The 21,387-nt window shown below is 43.2% G+C and overlaps 1 protein-coding gene across 2 annotated transcripts in view; it reads right to left on the bottom strand.

Moving 5' to 3' along the window:
• The window catches only part of llgl2 (LLGL scribble cell polarity complex component 2), a 34,802-nt gene that overhangs the window by 5,030 nt on the left and 8,385 nt on the right, over positions 1-21,387 (bottom strand). For both annotated transcript variants that reach the window (XM_083787759.1, XM_083787760.1), the window contains exons 2-20: positions 16,779-16,897; positions 16,161-16,258; positions 14,953-15,034; positions 13,522-13,637; positions 13,010-13,168; positions 11,656-11,818; positions 11,310-11,442; positions 11,161-11,215; positions 10,761-10,915; positions 9,424-9,635; positions 8,173-8,240; positions 7,508-7,661; positions 6,790-6,894; positions 6,268-6,363; positions 5,960-6,156; positions 4,198-4,345; positions 3,687-3,834; positions 1,685-1,801; positions 1,038-1,204 (exon numbers count right to left, since the gene is read on the bottom strand). In XM_083787759.1, coding sequence (XP_083643885.1) covers positions 1,038-1,204; positions 1,685-1,801; positions 3,687-3,834; positions 4,198-4,345; positions 5,960-6,156; positions 6,268-6,363; positions 6,790-6,894; positions 7,508-7,661; positions 8,173-8,240; positions 9,424-9,635; positions 10,761-10,915; positions 11,161-11,215; positions 11,310-11,442; positions 11,656-11,818; positions 13,010-13,168; positions 13,522-13,637; positions 14,953-15,034; positions 16,161-16,258; positions 16,779-16,853 — 2,448 coding nt within the window. In that variant the 5' untranslated portion in view covers positions 16,854-16,897. The remainder of the gene's footprint in view (positions 1-1,037; positions 1,205-1,684; positions 1,802-3,686; positions 3,835-4,197; positions 4,346-5,959; positions 6,157-6,267; positions 6,364-6,789; positions 6,895-7,507; positions 7,662-8,172; positions 8,241-9,423; positions 9,636-10,760; positions 10,916-11,160; positions 11,216-11,309; positions 11,443-11,655; positions 11,819-13,009; positions 13,169-13,521; positions 13,638-14,952; positions 15,035-16,160; positions 16,259-16,778; positions 16,898-21,387) is intronic.

Genomic DNA, 21,387 nt, shown 5'->3' with positions numbered 1-21,387 from the left:
TGAAATTGTGCACCCACATTCCCACTAGGCCGAGGACGAAATGCCACATGAACAATTTCAACTCAGCCTCAAGGTGGCGCTATAACTGGCCGAAAAGTGTTTTTACCTCTAACTGCACGGATCTGTGGATAACTTTGTATGCCAACTCCCTAGAGGCCAAGGAAAAACCTTTGTCTGGAAATTTTCACATCTGCTCTTTATAGCGCCACCAGGAGGCCGACATATGTAAAACACATTTTCTATTATTACTCCTTCAGATTTTATCCAAATTTCACGCAAATCGGTACACATGATCTCCATAGTCATGTGATCAAGACAGGTGTTTTTGATTTCTCATATTCCATCCTGGTTGGCCACGATTGGCTCCTACACTTTTCAGGAGTAGCCCGCTTTGTACAAATCGCCACAACTCCTCAACGCAGCGTCCGATTGCGATGAAACTGTGCATGCATATTCCCACTAGGCTGAGGAAGAAATCCTGGTGGAGACCTGTGCCCAGAAGGGCACTTCTTTTTGTTCTGTGACGCTATTGTTTCTATTATTATTCTCTTTTCAGAGTACCTCTGAACCTCTCACCCGGGTCATGCATGAATTGTGGTTCTGCTGCTTTGTGTGTGCATGTTAACACTTTATTAAATGCCAGGGAATTCTTCAAAATAAAGGCCAGGAGATGGTAGATTTTACTCTAAAAAGCCCCGCCTTCTGTTCCCCCCCAAAAAACCGTGAGGCATAATCTTCCATTCTTACCTCATGCTGGTACACCTAAAGTCTCTCTAGAAGCATATATATTCCAAACGAGATACATGCTGAAGTCAGAAATGAAGACGGAACATTGCGCTTTGGGGACCAACGAGAGCTCTCTAGATTTAGAGTTATGAGCCATTCTAATCAGGCCGTAAACAAGGAAGTGAATGGCAGTGCGCATGTACGAAACCAAAATGAGTACATTCAAGAAGGAGAGGCCAAAAAAAACATTTGTTTTAGCCCGGCACCATATGGAAGGCTTAGAAAGGACGTGTAAGGTAAGTATTCCTTACCTTGAACTGCTCCTCGGATATAACCAGTAGATGGTGGGAGCCCTGCATGTCGGGCGAGCGGGCCAGGTCGTGGGCCACCTCCAGGGGTTCAGGGAGAGGAGAGCCATGGCCATCCATCACCACAATACAGACCACCGGGGCACGGTGCATTAGCTGGATTTCCTTGGCTGAAAAAAAAAAGAGAGAGAGAGGGGAAATGAGAGGAAGAAAGTACAGGAAGCAAGGGGAAAGGGTGTAAGATTTAGATGTAATCAAGTAGGTTCATTTTTTTTTTAAATCAAAAGGCCCATTGTTAATGTTAACCCATTAAGACCACTGGGCTGATTCTATGAATGCCTTCTGAATCAGTTCTCAAACTTCCAAGATTAAAAAAATAATAATCAAACGCTAAAATCTAAAGTGACACAGATGCCTTCCCGGTTTTAATGGGCTAAAGCTGGCAAACACGTTGTATGACGACGTGCCAACTACAGTACTACTCCCCACAGTTTAGGTCTGCATGTTCTCACCGGGGTGTGCACTGATAGGGTCATCTGCATGTTTAGGTGTGCATGTTCTCACCGGGGTGTGCACTGATAGGGTCATCTGCATGTTTAGGTGTGCATGTTCTCACCGGGGTGTGCACTGATAGGGTCACATGTTCTCACCGGGGTGTGCACTGATAGGGTCATCTGCTCGACGTTCCACAGGTGGAAGCCGGAGCATGTAGGCAAACACACAGCCGCCGTTGGTCCCTGCCCACAGGGAGGGTGTGTTGTGGTTGCCTGGGGGGGGAAGAGCGGGAAACATCAGGGTAATGTCCCTCAATGCATCCAGATATCAATAACTTACATTTGCCAATTTTACCACATGAACCCTGGCGTCCCTGTTCTGGGGCGAGGTGAAAATACAAAATAGCAGATCTACAATCTTACAGCGTGCCGTGACACAAAATGCTACCAGTTGTGGGTTTTTTTCTCGTTGTGGGATACAGAGATGTTGCCAGATTCTGTGAATGAAACAAGCGACCAGGTCTATGAAAACAAGCCCAAAAGAAGCAACCAGTTTAACCATTTGAGCCCTATTATATCAGGTATTTTAAAAATAAGAATAACTTTTTAAAAAAAATCGTGAAAGCAAGCCCAAATAAGCAACTACAATTCAGAAACAAGCCCAATAAGGCAACGTGCAACTATGAATAAGCTATTTTACAGGTAAACTAGCCCAAAGTCGCTTATAATAAGCAGAACTAGCAAAACTGCAAACCAGCACTACAGGCTACCTTGCATGGGCAAAAATAATGTTTCATCTGCCGACTGGTTTGTGCCGATTAAAAATGCTAGTCTGTTGCAATCTGACAGTTTTAAGTAGTCTTTGACTGTTTGGTGGGGAAGAGCCTTAAGACTAAGTGTTTGACTGATTGGTATGGAAGAGCATTAAGACTAAAGACTTGCGTGGGGGAGTCAAACGGACACAAAAAATGCACGCTTATTTTATACATATATAGTCGCTCCGTCACTTGCGTCGGTCTATTATAATCTTTAATGTGCAAGCATCTACTCGCCCAATAGATGGCAGCTGTGACACCCCCTGGCACCTGCAGTTGGTCTATTTTATTACATGCGGATGCGATGCGTCAAATATGTTTAGATTGTATAAACCACGACGCTTGCAAGCTTGAAACTTGTTTATTCTAATTGATTGACCCAGTGTTGCGTCTTTTGTTAGTGCTGTAATCAATTAATCATTGCGTTCACACGGGCAGATTGCAGTCTACCATTCATTGTCAAAGGAAGCCGCTAGTGGATGATCATCAGCAATGGAAAACACGGGTTGATGGTCGCGTCTGTAAACTGTCAAAATTGTCACCAAATGGAAGCATAGGATTATGAGACACACACACACACTCTCCGCTCTAATTCCGCTGAGTTCTCGTCTGAAAAGCAGGGCTGGATTGGGTCAAAGGGCCAACATTTGGCCCAAGAACATATTAAACCCATTCTTTGGGCGATCCATTGCCCACTGGACATAACGTCAGTCCAGGCCTGATAATCCCTGACGAGTTTGCAAAGCAGTGCTTCGAACGCTGATGTCATGTTGTCCTGTTTAACTTCCAATGTGATATATCCATGCCGATTGTGTTTACATTTACAACTCAATGTGCCGGCGGAAGTGTTGTCCTCTTTTAAGAGGGGTCGAGCAGAGGAGGAAAAGCCTTCTTGCTCTCTGCTTCCTCCAGGTGGGCAGGGTGTCCTCGACGCAAAGGTACGCGACGCAAGCAGTATGGTTGCGTAGGCTCGGGATCAGATTCTTAGCCAGACGGAACGAGACGGATCACTTAACTGACGTAAACGCAAGGTAGACATTTCTCTCACTCCGTTGCCTATGTATTCTTGCGTCGATTACGTTCGACTCTGCAAGGCACTTAAGTGGTTAGTTAACACATCTGGCAGAAATCTTCTACAGACATTTAGGGGTGATAAGGAATGAAGCTTCCCTGCTCCCCTCCCTCTTAAAGAAAAAGTCTAACCTTAATAAAATATTACATTATTTATAGATAATGTTACATTTTAAAGAAATTCAAAGTGCTACAATACAACGTAAAATATTTGCAAACACTACATAAAGGCCTCAGTGACGACGTGGGGGGGTTGTGAAACGTAAACTCACTGTCTGAGAGGAATGTGTCTGCAAAGTATAGTGTGCGCACAAGGCCGGTGAAGGAGTCGTCCGAGGAGCGTGCCTCTATCTTCCTCTGGACAGGAGCCAGCTCCATCTCTGCTAGCTCAGCTTCTAGACGCGCGTTGGCTTCCTGGAGCTACACAGAAATGGCAGAACGTCAGAGGGAGGAGAGAGAAATTGATCAGAGAGAGACAGCAGTTTTCTAGAATTCATTTTATATTTCGTTGCTTCATGAAATTACTGAAAAAAAAGTAATTGAATTTGTTTTTAATTAATGAAAAAAAACTTTTTTTGGTAATGTTTTTTGAAAATGTTTTGAAATAATAAAAAGAAATGTAGTAGGATACAAAAAAATAAGGAAAATATTTCCACGACCCATAACGTCCCAAACCAGTGCACTAGATTGGCTATTTTCGGTGCACGACATGCTTCTCAAATGAAAAACTAAATGGGGACCGCATGTAATTCCGACGAAGTGGTGTAGACTCAGAACGTTTACCTTTGCGGCATTGTTGACGTGGTGTTTCCTTAGGGACACTCTGCTGCGACGGATCCGCCTGAAGGACTGCCGGAGAGACTTCTTAATGCTCTTCACCCTGGACAGAGGACCCTCCATGGCCAGCTGGTCACTGGGGTTCAGCGTGCACCTACGGAAGAGGCAGGGAATTAGTCATATCAAGGACCCCCACAGTTTGATATGCATTAGGCCATCGTTTCTCAAAGTGGAGTCCGGGGATCCCCAGGGATGGTTAAGTACAGTAACAGTACAAGTACAGTACAGCAGATGAGAATCAGGGTAGGGGTATGATGAACATAATCCCAAATTATTTTGAATTTAGTTTTAGGTTCATTTTTTTCTTCTCGTCAACAATATATTTATTGAATCCTTCTATTTCAAGGTGTAAAAATATGTCTTTGTTGCTTTACGCTGTAATGTCCTGTGTGATTGTATTGAGCCCGATGGATAGGGAGATTTGTTCTCGTTATTAACCTCTTGTGTGACGGTGAGAAGATGAGGGCATTGTGCAACAGCTGAACAGATTAAGTGTTTGAATCAACTACCTAGTATTCATAATTGTGATGTGTAAAATGTCAAATTTCCATTAGTTTTTATTCATTGCACATGCCTACTATAAATGTAACTTCCATTTTAGTTTCAACCCAAACTGTGTCAGGTCTCAAGGTGAAACACTATTCATAAGTCATTATGGATAAGTGACCATCCCCAATAGCTGTCTAAGTGATTAACTTATACTGGGTTGCCAATTTCAATCAGAAGAGAGCATACCCATTTATCAGCTTACATTTTAGTGCTCCAGTTCCATTTGTCTGCTCATTTCTTTGTGTCGTCACTTCCAAATTTCACAAGAACTGGAGGAAAAGGAGCCACCCGCAGCGGCCAATCAGCTGTCCACTAATAGGTCTTGTTTTTGTCCTCTCTTTTTTCTCATTGTATGGATTTTGGCCAGGCAGAAATGTAGATTTTTGTAGATATGCCTCTACACCCGTTACTGAACACTCTATAGAAGCATATAGAACTATTTAACACTACTTTTAGCAATAAATATCACGTACTGCCTTTACAAAATGATGAGCAGTAAACATGGCTACTTCTTCGTGCAGGCAGATATGCATGGCATGTATAAGCAGGTTCAGGAATACTGATGTATTCTTGAACATTTCCTGTATATATAGTTATCTTCCTCAAACAAAGAGCAACTCAAATACAAGATAATCTCTGACTCACATACCCACACCCTTGTATTTTTGAGAGGTGCCAGCCCCTCCTATACACAGGTGTAATGTTTGTCTTTAGTTCAATGTTTGACAATGAAGGGAAAATTTACGTCATAATGTGCCTCATTACGTCATATTGTTTGTGTTGGCACCGTTTATCGCCATTACATCACATCAACATGAGTTAGACTTTAATATATTAGCACCCCTCACTTCACACGGGTGTGATTTTTACTATCCTTGGCAGATGTTCAACTGATTTACTTTGACTAAATTAATTTTCCACCCTTTATCATCCCAACTGCATGGCCTTAACCTTTACCCAAACCAATACAATTCAAACATTAAATGCTTCACCTCCAAATGTATGAATGAATGGACCATTGTAAGTAGGCACATAGTGCATAGAAAAGCACTATGAAAAGGCAATCTATTAAGTCCTAACCCTAAATACGCCTCTTGACGACCACAAATGACCTGTGATTGTCCTCTTTCTATCCTTATAGGCACACGCGGTTCCTTACTTGACAAAGACGTTGTTCTTCTGCTGGTAGTCATACAGTCCAAATCCGTGGCTGGTGCCAAAGGCGACTAACTTCCACTCGGAGTGCAGTGTGAGGGCAGTGACCACAGCAGGAGGCTGGCACTGGACCAGAGCAAAGGGCTGGAAGCCTGGAGGAAACATCACAGGCTCTTCTCGTACGTCCAGACGAGTGTGGCCCTGAACCGGGGAAGGTAAACACCCTGGTACTACAGCATAAATGAGCAACGACTATAGCTACGCTTTATTTGATCAGATGACAGACGTCTGACTGGCACAGTTAGTGCTTACCTTCCAGCGGAATCCCTCCTGGCCCTGCAGCAGGTCCACTACTTTAGCCTCCACCGTCTGCTCTGCTGCCTCATCATTCAGCTCCAGCACCAGGATCTGGACGAGAGGAGAGGGGAGGGGGGGCACAACATTAACTGACATGAACCCTAGCGTCGCAATTCTAGGTGAACATTCAGAGAAAATGGGCAAGCATTCAGGCAACGTAGCAGATCGACAACCTCACAAAGCATTGCGGCACGTTGTGAGCTTGTAGATTGTTGTGGAATCACTGGTGTGTGTGTGTGTGTGTGTGTGTGTGTTTTAAATGGTTAATATTTGAATTAATCTACAAGAACCACAGTTCAGATAAAATAAAGTCATGGCTCAGTGAGCAAATACACGATAGCAGCCATCGACAACTATCGAGTGCAGAAGCCTAGTTGCAGTTTAATGACAGGCACTAGAGATTTCTGCCATGATGAAATCCAGCCATCAGATGAGATTAAGATTTCAGTTAACAGATGTTTCAGGGTGCTCTTTTACCTGTCCGGCAGTGCCCGCAACAGTCAGGTAACCACTGTATTTACACAGGTGGATCTTTTGTACACCCAGCCTTGGGTCATCGCTGTAGGGATCAAAACAGCCTACCTGAAAGAAAGGATAAGAAGGATAAGGGAAAATAGGTAGATTTGTAGTATATATATATATATATTGTAGTCAATAAAAAGTAACATGCTTGTCGTAATTGTACGTGACATTTCCCCTGGGAAGTTGTCCTTTATCCATTATATTTATTGTCCCCTTTTGTTATGTCATCAGACTCCTCACAACATCTTTGTGTGTGGACACGTGAACGCAGACGTACCTTCCTGAACGGAGGCCATTCTCCTTCAGTACCCTGGTTCATGTTATCATTGGTTATCAGACATACCTTCCTGAACGGAGGCCATTCTCCTTCAGTACCCTGGTTCATGTTATCATTGGTTATCAGACGTACCTTCCTGAACGGAGGCCATTCTCCTTCAGTACCCTGGTTCATGTTATCATTGGTTATCAGACGTACCTTCCTGAACGGAGGCCATTCTCCTTCAGTACCCTGGTTCATGTTATCATTGGTTATCAGACGTACCTTCCTGAACGGAGGCCATTCTCCTTCAGTACCCTGGTTCATGTTATCATTGGTTATCAGACGTACCTTCCTGAACGGAGGCCATTCTCCTTCAGTACCCTGGTTCATGTTATCATTGGTTATCAGACGTACCTTCCTGAATGGAGGCCATTCTCCTTCAGTACCCTGGTTCATGTTATCATTGGGGTCGGCGTCCGTGTGGAACACGCTGGCTGTGCTCAACTTATACATGGGATAGAGACACACCCCTGATGCATCCCAGAAGCGCACAGTCCCGTCCTCATGCCTACGGACAAAAATACACCATTGCTAATATATCCAAAAGATCAACATACCACCGAGGCGGTGCGGACGGCGCAGCACCACACCGGAGGTGAGCTTTTCTCCCTCCGTGGACATGCAGTATATTACGCCAAGCTTACCATCAAAGACACCAACCACCCCAGCAACAATCTGATCACACCGTTACCAGCAGGCAGAAGATAATGTGGCAAGCTGAACAAATAGACTAAGGGACAGCCAGGCCACCAGGCTGCTGAATGCGAGTGCAGTCTAGCATGCTGCTCCCATTACACTGGTACAATAACTTATACTGAATATATTTGATATCTGTTGCAATTTGCTGATAGTTGTTCTGATATTCAATATTTTACTTCCATGTTTAATCTAACAGTAGGCAGTTTGCACAAAAACATATTTCACCCACTTACACCTTGTGATTAGACAATGAAGTGAAGTAGATTTGAGTTGCTCAACAACAGAGATGTAAAATATCTCCAAAGTGACTTTAAACTGACCCAGTGAGTAGCAGGTCTCTCTGCGGGGGGTCTGGTGCCAGGTTCTGGCCTCCCGTGACAGGCCACGGCTGCAGGGAAGGAAACCACACAAAGGGAAATGAAAGTTTAACAATAATACCACCTTAATGCGGTCAATTGCAACAAAAGATTGAGGCAACATCTATGTTTAGGACGCAACATTCCAATAATACCAACTTAATGCATTCCACTCCATTCCAACAAAAGATTGAGACTACATGCTTCCACTCTTGCTTCCACCACCACAATACCACCATTAAGGATGCTTCATTCCACAGAAGAATGAATAGCTGGGGAGTTTGAGGCCATTCTAGGCCAGTTGTACATTATGTCACTGTCAGTAAGAGAACATTTAATATGCTTCAATCAGAGCTTTGTTGATTCGTTTGTACAGAGAAAGTATAATATATAGAGATTTTTTTCTCACTCAAAAAGGTGTTCTTTGGAGTTGAGGGAAATTAGATGGTCCCGCAGAAAATGATATACGTTAGCCATTATCTAATTATCTAATAAAGGCTGTTTGGACAAAATAATTATATAAATAAAAATACCATGATTTCTATTCACAGCTTAAGTGCTCAAGACGTCTGCACACCTCTTTATAATTACACCCGTAGAGAGCCCAGAACATGTGGGGACGTCTTAGGGTCTTTATTGAGGGGTCCAGCCCCTCCTATATACAGCTTTTGTCCCCACATGTCTCATTGACAATGAAAGGAGAAATGAGGTCATATGTCCGTCAAATATGAAGTACATTTGTGGCAACACAAACATTAAATGCCATCGACAATGTAATTTACGTCATATGTAGATGATCACATAAATTCAGCTGTTCATGAGATGTATAATGATAAGAGCGCCCCTCATTTCACACAGGTGTGATTTTGAAACGCACCCGTGTGAAATAGTTAAAATTTCATTAAAATCGTTTAAATCAAACTTTTGACATGCGCGCAGCCGTTCACTTCCTTGTATACGGCCCGACAAAACTGTGTAAAAACTCATTTCTAACTTAACCAAGCATCTCGTTTGGAATATTAACGCTTCTAAAGAGGGATCAGATGGTGCAGCGCATGGTAGTAATGAAAAATTATACCTCCCGGTTTGGGGCTTTTCAGAGTAAAATCTGCCTCATCTGCCGAGCACTCTAGCACCTTTATTTTGAAGAATTCTGGCGCACTGGAAGTGTTATGTGAAAATGCACAAATGAAAAGTAGGTCAATGTCAGCCTACCCTTTTGGAATAGTGTGTGCTCTGCAGCTCTCCGGCTGCGATGACGCGTTCCCACAGCTTGAGGGGGATTGCGGAGATGTGGTGAGAGCAGGTGATGGCAGAGCTGTGGAGCGGCACCAGGTAAGGAGTCTGGATGACCGGCCAGCCCTCTGTCAGCAGGTCAATGACCACCAGTTCCTCCTCCACCAGAACCACCAGAGCACTGGGATCACCTAGGCAAGGCATGGGGATTCTCTAAAGTCCATTTTGAAAGCAACAATGCACCACAGACACAAGTACAACAACCAGCTCCTACAGTTTGTAAATGTTTGTGGCAGATATTTGTCATTAATTTAATATTTTTGTTAAGTCTCATCCTTGATTTCTTAACCCATTTTGGGGCGGGAAACCCTTTTGGTGTTAGCATTAAGCTATTGAAAAATAGCAGATCTACAAGCTCATAGCACGCCACCGAGTGGCGCGCTACGAACTTGTATGTCTGCCATTTTTGAAAAATCAAGGAACGACTGACATAGAAACATAGCTTTTTCAGAAAACTGTCAGGATGTAGAAGACATTTTTAGATCTGATCTCAGGACAGAACTACTGTCAGGAATACACTCGGATCGGGACGTTAGTACGAAAACTGAAAGTGTCAATCTGTGAAACTCTTACACAGACAATGAAAGAGTTGCAGAAGTAGGTGACACACAGGGTCAGTTCCTTGTCATACATCTTTTCTTACAGTTTAAGAACTGCTTGCCCTTTATGTTCCATTCCACTAGAAGTCTTCACATGTCTAACTCATTACTGCAGCACAATAAGAGTGGAAAAGGTTGCTCTGCGGGTCCAATTATGGCAAAAACAAAACAAAAACATTGGGTCTCGGAAAAGATTTTTGGGGTTCATTACAGTTTGGGTCTGTCATTTTGAACCAGTGAAGAGCTCTACATTGCACTTCAGGCTGGATTTTGCCTGTGCCCTACGTCAGCTATGCCATATATATATTTTTTTAATATACATGCTCCACCTACGGAAAACAAACTTCCGTTTGTTTCATCTGTAGATGAGTATACTGTAGATATGTTCTTACCATTGCCAACAAAGTTGCGTATGTTGTCACCGACAACAGACTTGTCAGGCGACCATACAACTATAAACAGTGAGCGTGTCAAAATGCTAACAGCCAAGAGGTATTGCCGTTAGCATTTTGTGTCAACATTTGGCTTCTTAAAATATTTGGCAATGGTGATAACAGTACAGCTGCCAAAAACGTAGCATAAGTACAGTACGTCAGCCATGTTTATGAAAGAAGTCAGTGCGTGGGCTGGTTGTTTGGTTTGGTGTGTAGGGCCCACCTGTGTGCTGCAGCCCGTCTCTGATGACAAAGAAGTCAATGATCCGGGAGGTGAAGTCCAGAGCTACGTGCGTTTTATTGTGGATCACACTGATGCAGTGTCTGTCCCCATAACTGGCCCTTGGCATGCCACCACTGAACAGCAGAAACGGAGGCCTGCACACAGACAGAGGAGGGGGGGGGGGGGAATGAAAGTTCAAGTTCAGCTCTATTTGCTGAGGATTAATGTATAACAGGTGGATGTGAAACACAAGTTAAACATTCAGATGTTCATGACACAAATAAGCTCAGTTATGACTTTCACTGAGGTGGCAGAAACAGAATGGCAATGTCACGAAGGAAGGAAGGAAAGAAAGAAAAGAAAGAAAGAAAGAATGAAGGAGTGCACAGAGAGAGCTTACCCTTCTGCTGTAGGTAGCTGAACAATCTTGGAAATGGCCTTACAGGGGAAGTGTCCTGCACAGATTAAATGAAGATGGGTTTATTTGTAAATAGCCTGAAGCAAATTGCTATAATTGCTTTGTGGTGAGGCTTGCATTTTAATCCTCACCGTAAGGGATATCTGATTTCTCTTCTTCATCCTTTGTGTCCTCCCCACCCACTGTCCATCGACAATAGCTGCCGTCGCTATGGGAACTAAGAATATGGCCACCATCTTCTGTCCACCACACGCTTTCCAGTTGCTGTGGAAACAAACGGTTACAGGGAGAATTTATGACAAACAAACAACTGAAACAAGAGAAAGAATGCAGCTCCTTTCCTCAGCTCACAATCTCAGTTTATACATTACTGGGTGGTGTTCTTTCATAGCAGGAGTTTCTTAAAAAAAAAATTAAAAATAAAGTCTTGCAAGAGTGGCACGTTAGTTTTGTTGGCTTGACTGCAGAGTAATGTACCTGTGTAGCTGGTATGTGCTGGACAGCACACTGTCTCTCCAGGTCCCAGATGACTATGAGACCTCGTCCGTAGCCAATAATAACCTGGTTTGGATCGACTGGGTTCTCCTGCAAGGACTCTACGTGTTCCAGGTTCCTCCTGCCTATATAGTCCTCTGGTACACTGGACAGAGGGACAGAAGGTAGAGCGAGTGGAGGAGAAAATAGGGAGGGAGCCAGGGAAACAAAGAGATTGCAGTTAAAATGTCATTATTGATCTGCAGCGGCCTAGAGCAAGGGTGAATTTGTGACCAAGTGTGTATAGCAGTGATGTAGTGTTGGTGGCAGGTTTTATTTCCTATTGTTATGTAGGAGTGGGGCTTTTAAGGCACTGTCAATAAGAGTTTACATTTGTTTAACCACTTCATTATCTATCTTTAATATTATTCCTATAATTATATGCACACACACCCCTTGTAGATCGGCTAATTTTGGTGAACAGTTTTGTTGTAGAGACTTGGGGGAAGAATTCAATCCACATATAGCAGGGGTTTAACCGATTGTGAACCATCACCCTGACTTAGAATCAACCTGGGGACCACTGTTTTGTTGGGTGGGGATATGGGCTAAGATTAGTGCTTTTGTAACACTTGTATATATATTTGGATATGCATCCCATGTGTAATTGTGTATACTGTACATCCCACTGTTTCTGTTGGTCCATTGACCACTATGAATTGTCTCCACCAGGCCGAAGGCATGGGGAGAGAGTATGTTTTGCACCGTGCATCCGTCCGCCTGTCTGTGTACAGCTGATCTCTGGCACAGTTAACCTGGTCGATGCCAAATTTTGCACACACACTCCCTGGATGCCAAAAATCCTGCCTCAAATCATCCAATAATCATCAAAGGCATAAGAAGAAATGGCACCCTTTTCACATTGGCCTATTATAGCGCCACCAGGAGGCCACAACGTGACCTGGCCTGATGGAGACCTGTGCCCCGAGGGGCACTTTTCCTAGTTTCCTAATAATAATGACTCAAGACAATTCTGTGCACTTCCCTTGAGATTCTAACTCCCTTTTCTGTTGAATTTCTTAACCTCCACTTGTCAGTAAATGACTACATGGACGGTCATCATAGGTCCCCAGGTCATTCACTTCACTGTTTCTCAACTAGTGGAAAACAAAAATCAAAAAATCCTACATTACTAAATGCATGGTCAGGGACCACATGAAATACCTTCACAGACAACCAGTGGACCTGTTGAAAACCCCTGACGTATAGAGCCAACTCAGGTACAGTTTACTATGCACTTCAAATGTTTTTTGAAGTGCATAGGCGTGGGTCTATCTATGGTGCGATTGACACCGACCTGTTGGCGACTTGGTCCAGGCTGATGTTTCTCTCCTCCAGCTCTCTAAAGCCTGGGACCTCAACCACAAAGACATGGCCTCCTTCCGTCCCCAGCAAGAGCAGCTCTCCTGAGGAGTGAGCCAGCACCGCTGTGACACGGGTGACACTGGGGGGAGCACTGAGTTGGAGAGATAAAAGAGATCATGAGGTTGGTTAGCCAGAGGTACATTAGAAGAGAACAAGGTCATGGGTCATTCATGGTCAATCTTCTGCACTGTTTCTCTAGGTGGGGTCTGGGGACACCCAGCAGGATAGGAACCAAATAGACCTTTTGCGGACCTGTAACTCAGATTACATGTATACTCCGATTTAAAATCAACTTGATTTACAGTGTAGATGGGAGTCACAAATGTATCAAAATGGGGGTCTGTCTATGGCCTGATGCAAACCAAACTCTACAGAACACAGAGCTATACAGTGTATCGAGTGTGTATACAGAGGACTAAGTGTGCATGTGAGTTTGTGTGTTACCCAGGAGGTCCAGTTAGCGTGAAGCGTCCGATCTCCAGTAGTTCAGACAATCCTTTGTGAGCTCTCAGAGTCCACATGTGGAGACTGTTGTCATCCAGCAGAGTCACCAGTTCAACCTGAAGTCATCATATAAACACAGGGACGTCACCAGGACAACCAGCTTAGTGTGAAAGATGACCGTTTCAAGTCTTGTAATAACAATGGAATGAACGTACTGAAATAACCTCAGTGTGAATCTATGTTGTTCTGTTTTAGTTTTTATTACCAGCTGCTGTGGAAGCACAGCTGGTCTATGTTCTCTCTGCTTGGCTTTCACTTCCACTCGACCTATCTTTCTCATTGGCTGTTGTATCGACTACCTATCATCCTGATTGGCTGCCGTGTCTCTCTGTGTGTGTGTGTGTGTGTGTGTGTGTGTGTGTGTGTGTGTGTGTGTGTGTGTAGCTGGTAAAAATATGACTGTCCTTTTGGGCTCGTTTACAAAATCCCTTTCTTCCATTGATGAGTTAAATTCAAGAAAGTTAGTGTAATCAACTCATAATGAAGACGACCAGCAAAATTCCCTATATGTGGTTATTATATACATAGAGTATTGCTGCTGTGGAGAAACGCATAGGCTAAAGATGAACTCGTGAGATTTCTATTTTTTTTTACATATTAAATCGCAGGTATTTTAGCTCCCGGCAGCCAATCCATAATAAATCATAACGATTATGCACTAGGTAACTACTTTTTGAATTTTGGCATGGTGTTAGGCTTTTGGCAAAAGGTTTTCAAAAACCATCGCAAAATAATTTGGCTCGTGGTCGGTTTGCAATGAAACATGAAGTATTTTAAGCTCCCGGCAGCCACCGTGGACACCATCTTCAAAGTGATGCCTTTCTATTTGTTCGTACAAATTGAGTATGTTATTTAGCACACCATCGTTTCAACCAAATACTTACTGACATATCTAATATTTGAGTCTGTGCAAACAGACCACTAGGGGGGCGCGCACCCAAATAGTGTACACATCTTTTTGAAAACCCTATACCCATACCTAACACCACAACAAAATGCAACAACTAGTCACCAAAAGCTTCCAAAACGGCTTAAAAGGTTCCAAAACAGCTAAAACACAAAATATTCTAAATAGATAATTTCCCCCAAATTTCCAAATTCCACAGACTTCCGTATCCAATACTTGAAATCTTTCCATGTCCTTATTCTGTGATTTTGCCCTTTCAATCGTACGGGCCAAATAATCTTTAGTGCTGATAAGGAATGTTGTGTCATTTCGTCCAAGCCTTATGAAAACAACGATTTTTCCATCCAAACTGACTTATATTTCAGAAGATACATTTCACCAACAATGGTACAAATGTGTGGCTGAGGGACTGTGTGTGTGTGTGTGTGTGTGAGAGAGAGTGTCGCGCGCATGCATTCACTCACCTGGTGTGGCAGGAAGTGCACCTGAGTAACGGCAGCATTCTCATCATGCAGACCCATGAATTCCACCCCTGGGGCACCATACCTGAACAATAGTCAAGGAACAACTGGCCGTGCATGCATGCGCCTCATACTGGAGTGGACACACACACACACACACACAGGAACACAAGGACAAAAGATACAGTACGTTTGTGTGCCTTGCATTCATACAGATAAACTGAGGCGCAGATGACGCAGTACTGTACATTTGTCATGCTGTGTGTACTTGGGATCATTACCATTTTGTTAGCATTAAAACAATCTGTCCAGGCAGTCACCCATTCTGAACGGGAACCCATTTTGGTGTTAGCATCATGTTATGCTTTAGCTATTTAAAAATAGCAGATCTACAAGCTCATAGCGCGCCACCGAGTGGCGAGCTACGAGCTTGTAGGTCTGCTATTTTTTGAAAAATCGAAGAACGACTGACATTTTTAGAATCTGATCTCAGGTCAGAATGGGTTAATCAGACCAGTGTGTGTCCAGTGGAAACCTTGTATGAATCTGATCTCAGGTCAGAATGGGTTAAAAACAACACAATCTGCTCTGTTCCCTGAAGCATCTTGTTCTTGGCTAATAATAAATTAATTCACACATTTCCCTTTATGAGTCCCTAGTGTTATTTTATCACAAACAATCTCCCTCATTGTGTGAATGGATTAGTCTAACGAGAGAAGGCACTGTGGTTATCACAGCCAGCGTGTGTGTGTGTGTGTGTGTATCTGAATGTGTGAATGGGTAGAGTGTACTGACTGGCTCCACCACGCTGTCAATGAGTATAATTGTGCGAGAGGCTATAGAGAGACAGACAAGAGACGCACACACAGAATTCAGTGTCTGAGAGTACTAGGCTGCATTGAGCAACAGCGTGGGAAAATTAAATACCTTCGTCAGGTGGCATTGTGAACGACAAGACGAGGATTTCAGCAGTCACAGCCACGCATGAGTACTGCCCGTCTCAAGTTCAAACATGACACGCACGGAAAACGTAAAACCTAATTGCATCTCGTGCCGTGCGCACGTCCTCGCAGGAACGTAATACACGTGTTTGCACACACCCACTCCTCCTCCTTGCAGTAAAATCCCTAAGAGTTTATTTATCCAATCGTAGCAGAGGATATACAAACATAACGCTCAGGATTAGGCAGTATAGGAACCACAGAGGATACAGTTTGATGGCTCCGGAGCGGGAGCCTATGGCCAGGAGGTCCAGGGTGGGGCTGAAGCCCAGAGCACTAGGCTGGTGGGGGAATCCATGCTCCACGGTCTGAAAAATACGTGAAATGTAGAACGAGGCAAGAAGCCAATATCAGGACAGGATGTGAGATAGGTGCAAAACAGGACACAAAAAGGGGGCGGGCGGGGGGTACAGAACAGAAATAAGAAAAAAGTCCAAAATCAGGGCCATTATTTATCATTATCGCTTCACGTATACATGACTATGAATACACTCCATTGCTGCTGCTCACTTATCACATATTTATACAATCATATTGTTGATATCGATAAGTGAGGTCTCTTGCACAAGAGTGTTATAATATACAGACTATATAGACTATTTTTTTTTAATTATCTTTCAGTGTACATTTTATACTGTTATCTGACTTTTTCCTTTGTTCCTTTCCCAGTTCTTAAGACTATGTTTTGTAACTGCAAATTATTGGGAGCTAGTAAATAATTTCCCACCCACTCTTACACTGTAAACTTGTGATGTGACAATAAAACTTGGAAGTTCAAGGGTGGCTCAAAAATACAGATGGTTCTTCTTAGTCTCTCTTTATTAGTACCTTATTGAACTGGAAGAGCTCCTGTTTGATTCGGTCTCTTTGGGACTCCTGTCCATGTCGCCTGAACCTCCTCATCCTTTCAGACTGGAGCCAACAGGCCCAGTGCCACTACACACCGCCTGGACGACAGAGAGAAAAGAAAAATAACATTTAGTATAGAAAAGATGCACAGTATAAAGTATATACATATTTTAATGAATACAACTACAAAGAATGGTAGACTGGGCCCAGGCCGTAGCGTAACGGTCTGGGCACCGGACTGGTGATCCAGTCGCGGTGTGCCGCGGGTTCGACTCCCGGACCCGACACGGCCTTTACCGCATGTCATCCCCCCATCTCTCTCCCGTTTCCTGTCAGCCTACTTTCTATCCCTTAAAAAATCAATAAAGGCGTAAGCCGCAAAAAAATATCTTAAAAAAAAAAAAAAAAAAAAAGAATGGTAGACTGTATCTTTGCATCTGCCCGTGTGAACGCAGCATAATGGAAGCCAGCGACATGAAGATACAAAGATGCATCGGACGTTTGTAGCTGCTGCAAAAGCTACAACAAAGTTGAGCTAGTTTCAACGTCAGCTACAAAGAAATATGCTATGTAGCTTTGCATCTTTGAATCTTTTGCATCTGCCTGTGTGAACGCAGGATTACTCCTTTGTCGGTTAGGGCACCTTCTGGTTTAAAGCCTAAAAGTTATTTGAAGCATAGTCGCATACTGTACAGGACAGATGATGTGCAGCCCGGCCACTATATTGTTATTCAGACACTCTGGCAATAACCTTTTAATATGGAAAGGCCATAAACTAGATCACCGTCATTCTGATTCATTAAATTCAGATTATAAATTCTGAGTTGAGGGGGAGGTTGGCTAAGAATGTGATCAAAGAGATGACAGCAGTTCAGACCCCTGGAATGAAAGTAAAATGTTCTTGGAACAGCCAAAGGGAAGTAGAATTACAACGATTGTCTGTGGAATGAAGGAACAAGCTTTGGGGTCATGCAGACTCAGGTAGCTCAGTGTGTGACAGTGTTCACTGACAAGGCTGATGATAATGAGAGACAGGAATTTTCTGGGCAAAGTCAGCCCACCCACACCCACACCCACACCCACACACACACACACACACACGAGAAACTATTGTTTTGCCACAGTAACCACACAAGCACAGTTAAGTGCTTTATAGAGTTGAACGTAATCGACGCAGAAAGCTTCAACCAACGGAGGAGTGGAGAAATTTCTCTCGTCCAGTCCGTGCCTTACATCGTCCGTCAATCTGGGAACAACTCCCAATCCCACGCAACAACGCAACGCAGTCGGAGAACAGTACCACTGGCGACCTTTGGCAGCAGAGAGCAGAAAGGCTTTCCTCCTCTGCTCCTAGCCCCAGGCCCCCCTCTTTCTGAAAGAGGAAGCCACTTCGGTAAACCTAGACGTAAACACGGAACAGCATGGATAGAAGGTTAGAAGCACAGCTTTGCAAACTCGTCTGTGATTTGTCCCTGTTCAAATATGAAATCCTGATAAGATTTTGTTTGTATTTGTGCTGCCATGGGGATGTGGGGGGGAAAAATATGTCAATAATTGTTTTGAAATTACTTCTTTGTACTGTAAAGAAAATCAATAAACATATGTTTAAAAAAGAATATATGAAATAAACAATTTGAACTGAAGTCTTGGTGTGTGCGACCCACTACCGTTATTTCTTAAGCTGAAGCTTATAAAATCAATATATATATATATATATATATATATATATATATATATAAAATAACTTTGAAGCAGAAGATTTCAGATGAGACCAAAATTAATGTTATTATCAATCTTACTAATCTCCTAAATCGAACAAATCAAAGTAATCAGTTGTAAAAACAAAATTACCGGTTAATTAAAAAAATATATATATATACAAAATAAGCAATCTACAACAAGCTCAGAAAGCATCACCATGATGCGACGCGGTGTGAGCTTTCAGATCGGCTATTTTAGCCTGACACTGTTGAACAACAGAGTATAAAATATGGCAGTGGTATCACACAATAGAGTTATGAAACATTTGGTAGCATTTACTTGGGTCGATTCTTGATTGAGTATATTAAAAAGATTCATAAAAAATGCAACTTGTTTCGATTAATTGAAAAGGTCAGAACAACTTTTGTTGCAGGCCTAAAGGATGCAATGAAACACATAACTTTCCCTACCATTTAGCCAAGAGAATTTAACTGGGTCCCATCAGGTCTGTCTGTCTCTTTACTCTTATATCCTGGGTCCCATCAGGTCTATCTGTCTCTTTACTCTCTTATCATAATATCATATCCTAGAGATACAGTACTTCTGGGTCATTTGGTGAACTCCGTAAGTTAACTTCCTAAGCAAAAAAAGGGGGGGGGGGGGGGGGGGGGAGACTATTCAGAACCCAAATTGATTTCCTCACCTCAGAGGAATGGATCTACAAAGCTCTATCACGTGAAGGAAACCACATGTTAACCGCATGTTAAGGGCCTCAAAGCCTCATTGCATGCGTTTTCTCTGCACAGGAACTCAAAAGCTATCCGTTTCTCCTTGCCGAGTGACGCCAAGGAATGTCCACGTCAAGAAAGTGCGAATAGAGGTTATAGTTTTATGCGTGCAGGTTGAGCCAATAGGCTTTATTTCTGATGATTCGGGAGAAAAGAAATAACAGTAAAATAGGAAAAATCAGACAGTCACTCAGCAAGACATATGATACACATATATAAATATAAAATCACAAGTCCATGACACAGGCCTAAGCTATGAGTCACAATTTTCCATCCAAACCAGCTCATTTCTTCTCAGTCCAAATGGAGACATAGCTCAGTTATTACCCTCATATCAGCGACACTGGCTTACTCATTTCTGGCATTCACAGACTTCCCAAGTAAACGTCCTCAGAAAGGACAACAGTTGGGCAACTTGGTTCCTGATAGGCCTAGGGGGTTCAAACGGGTTCAGCAGTCACTGGTTGCCAAATTGTACAGTGTCTGGACTGGTGGCATCTGGAATGTTTTATCAAACAAGAGTGAAACTCTGAGCCAATAGAGAATTTCAGTCATCATGAATCATGTGGACTATCAGGTAGAAATGCTACAGTAAACAGAACTTAACTTGAAAAAGTGCACACCAGAGACAGCAGTGCACAGGTCCCCGCCAGGTCAGGTAGGTTTTTGTGACCTCCTGGTGGCGCTATAATAGGCCATTCACGGCAATCAAACCTGCTGGTGGCGCTAACAGGCTAACATTGGCTAACAGGCCAGTGTGAAAAGGGTGGCATTTGTTCCTCAAGAATGTGGGTGCGGGAATGTGCGTGCAAAAACTGACCAATCCTGCAAACTTTGGAAGCCAATCTTGGCCAATGACGATGGAATATGGAAAAATCTGTATTGATCACATCAATTGATAGTTTACCGATTTGCGTGATGCTTGGACAAAATCTGTAGCGCAATATAAAAAAACGTGTTTGGCAAAAGTCTGCCTCATGGTGGCACTAGATCTGAAAAATTCAGCCCAGGCAGAGGTTCTGAGAGTGTGTATTGTTTCGCAGAGACCGGGCCAACAGTGCTCGCGGACGGACGGACGGGCACACACGCACACACACACACACACACACACACACACACACACACACACACACACACACACACACACACACACACACACACACACACACACACACACACACACACACACACACACACACACACACACACACACACACACCTTCGGCCTGGCGGAGACAATAACCAACGTAGCTCTTACACTGTTGTCAATCACAAGGGCGACGCAGCAGTGGGACAGGCCTGTTGTCCTTGCAGACATGAGCATGTGGGTATTTTTGTGCACACGCACGTTACTTGTCCCACAAGAGCCAGTGGAGCAGAAAGAGGGAGCTCAAAGCCATAAGCCTTGCTAACAATGGCAGGGTGGGAGGTCTTTTTCACACATTAAGAAATGTGGCTTCCATGGACTCCTTCGACTAGGATAAGAATCCCCTGATGGAAAAACAACACCCACGGCAATGTTTGGTAATCAATAAGTATGGACCAACTTGTTTTATCATACAAAGTGTATCATCCCATAGCCATAACTTTTCTCAACACGTATATCTATTTTACGTCCGAGCATAGACATGGTAACGCCCCGCCTGCCTCCGATTGGCCTACAGACACTGCCCGAGTGACCGTCTTGCCCCAATGGTCTCACCAGACTGTCCTCCGAGACCCGAGGTTACTAGACAGTAAGTACAAGTACAAGAGAATGACAGCTTGACAACTTGTAACTTTTATTTTTGTAGAGGCAAACTAATATTGTTTATGCCGTTTGTTTTGATTGAATGATTGAAGTTCAATCATTGAACACATATTTGTATGATTTGATTTGGGTGTGTTCTAAATTAAAGTGTTAGTGTCTATCTAATTATAGTAAACTAATACTATTATACTAAAAAAGATAAAGATCAAGGGAAAAGAGACTTTTACAGTACAATAATGTTTCAAGTTTACACTGTACACATGTAAAATAAAACGGCATAAACAATATATTAGTTTGCCTCTTCTACAAAAACGGCCATAACCACTTGCCCAAATATGCCCAATGTGCT

The sequence above is a fragment of the Protomyctophum parallelum genome (assembly GCF_964188405.1).
Source record: "Protomyctophum parallelum genome assembly, chromosome: 17".
Lineage (NCBI taxonomy): Eukaryota > Metazoa > Chordata > Actinopteri > Myctophiformes > Myctophidae > Protomyctophum > Protomyctophum parallelum.
The sequence above is the reverse complement of the archived record's forward strand: the minus strand, read 5'-3'. Positions and strand labels throughout refer to the sequence as shown.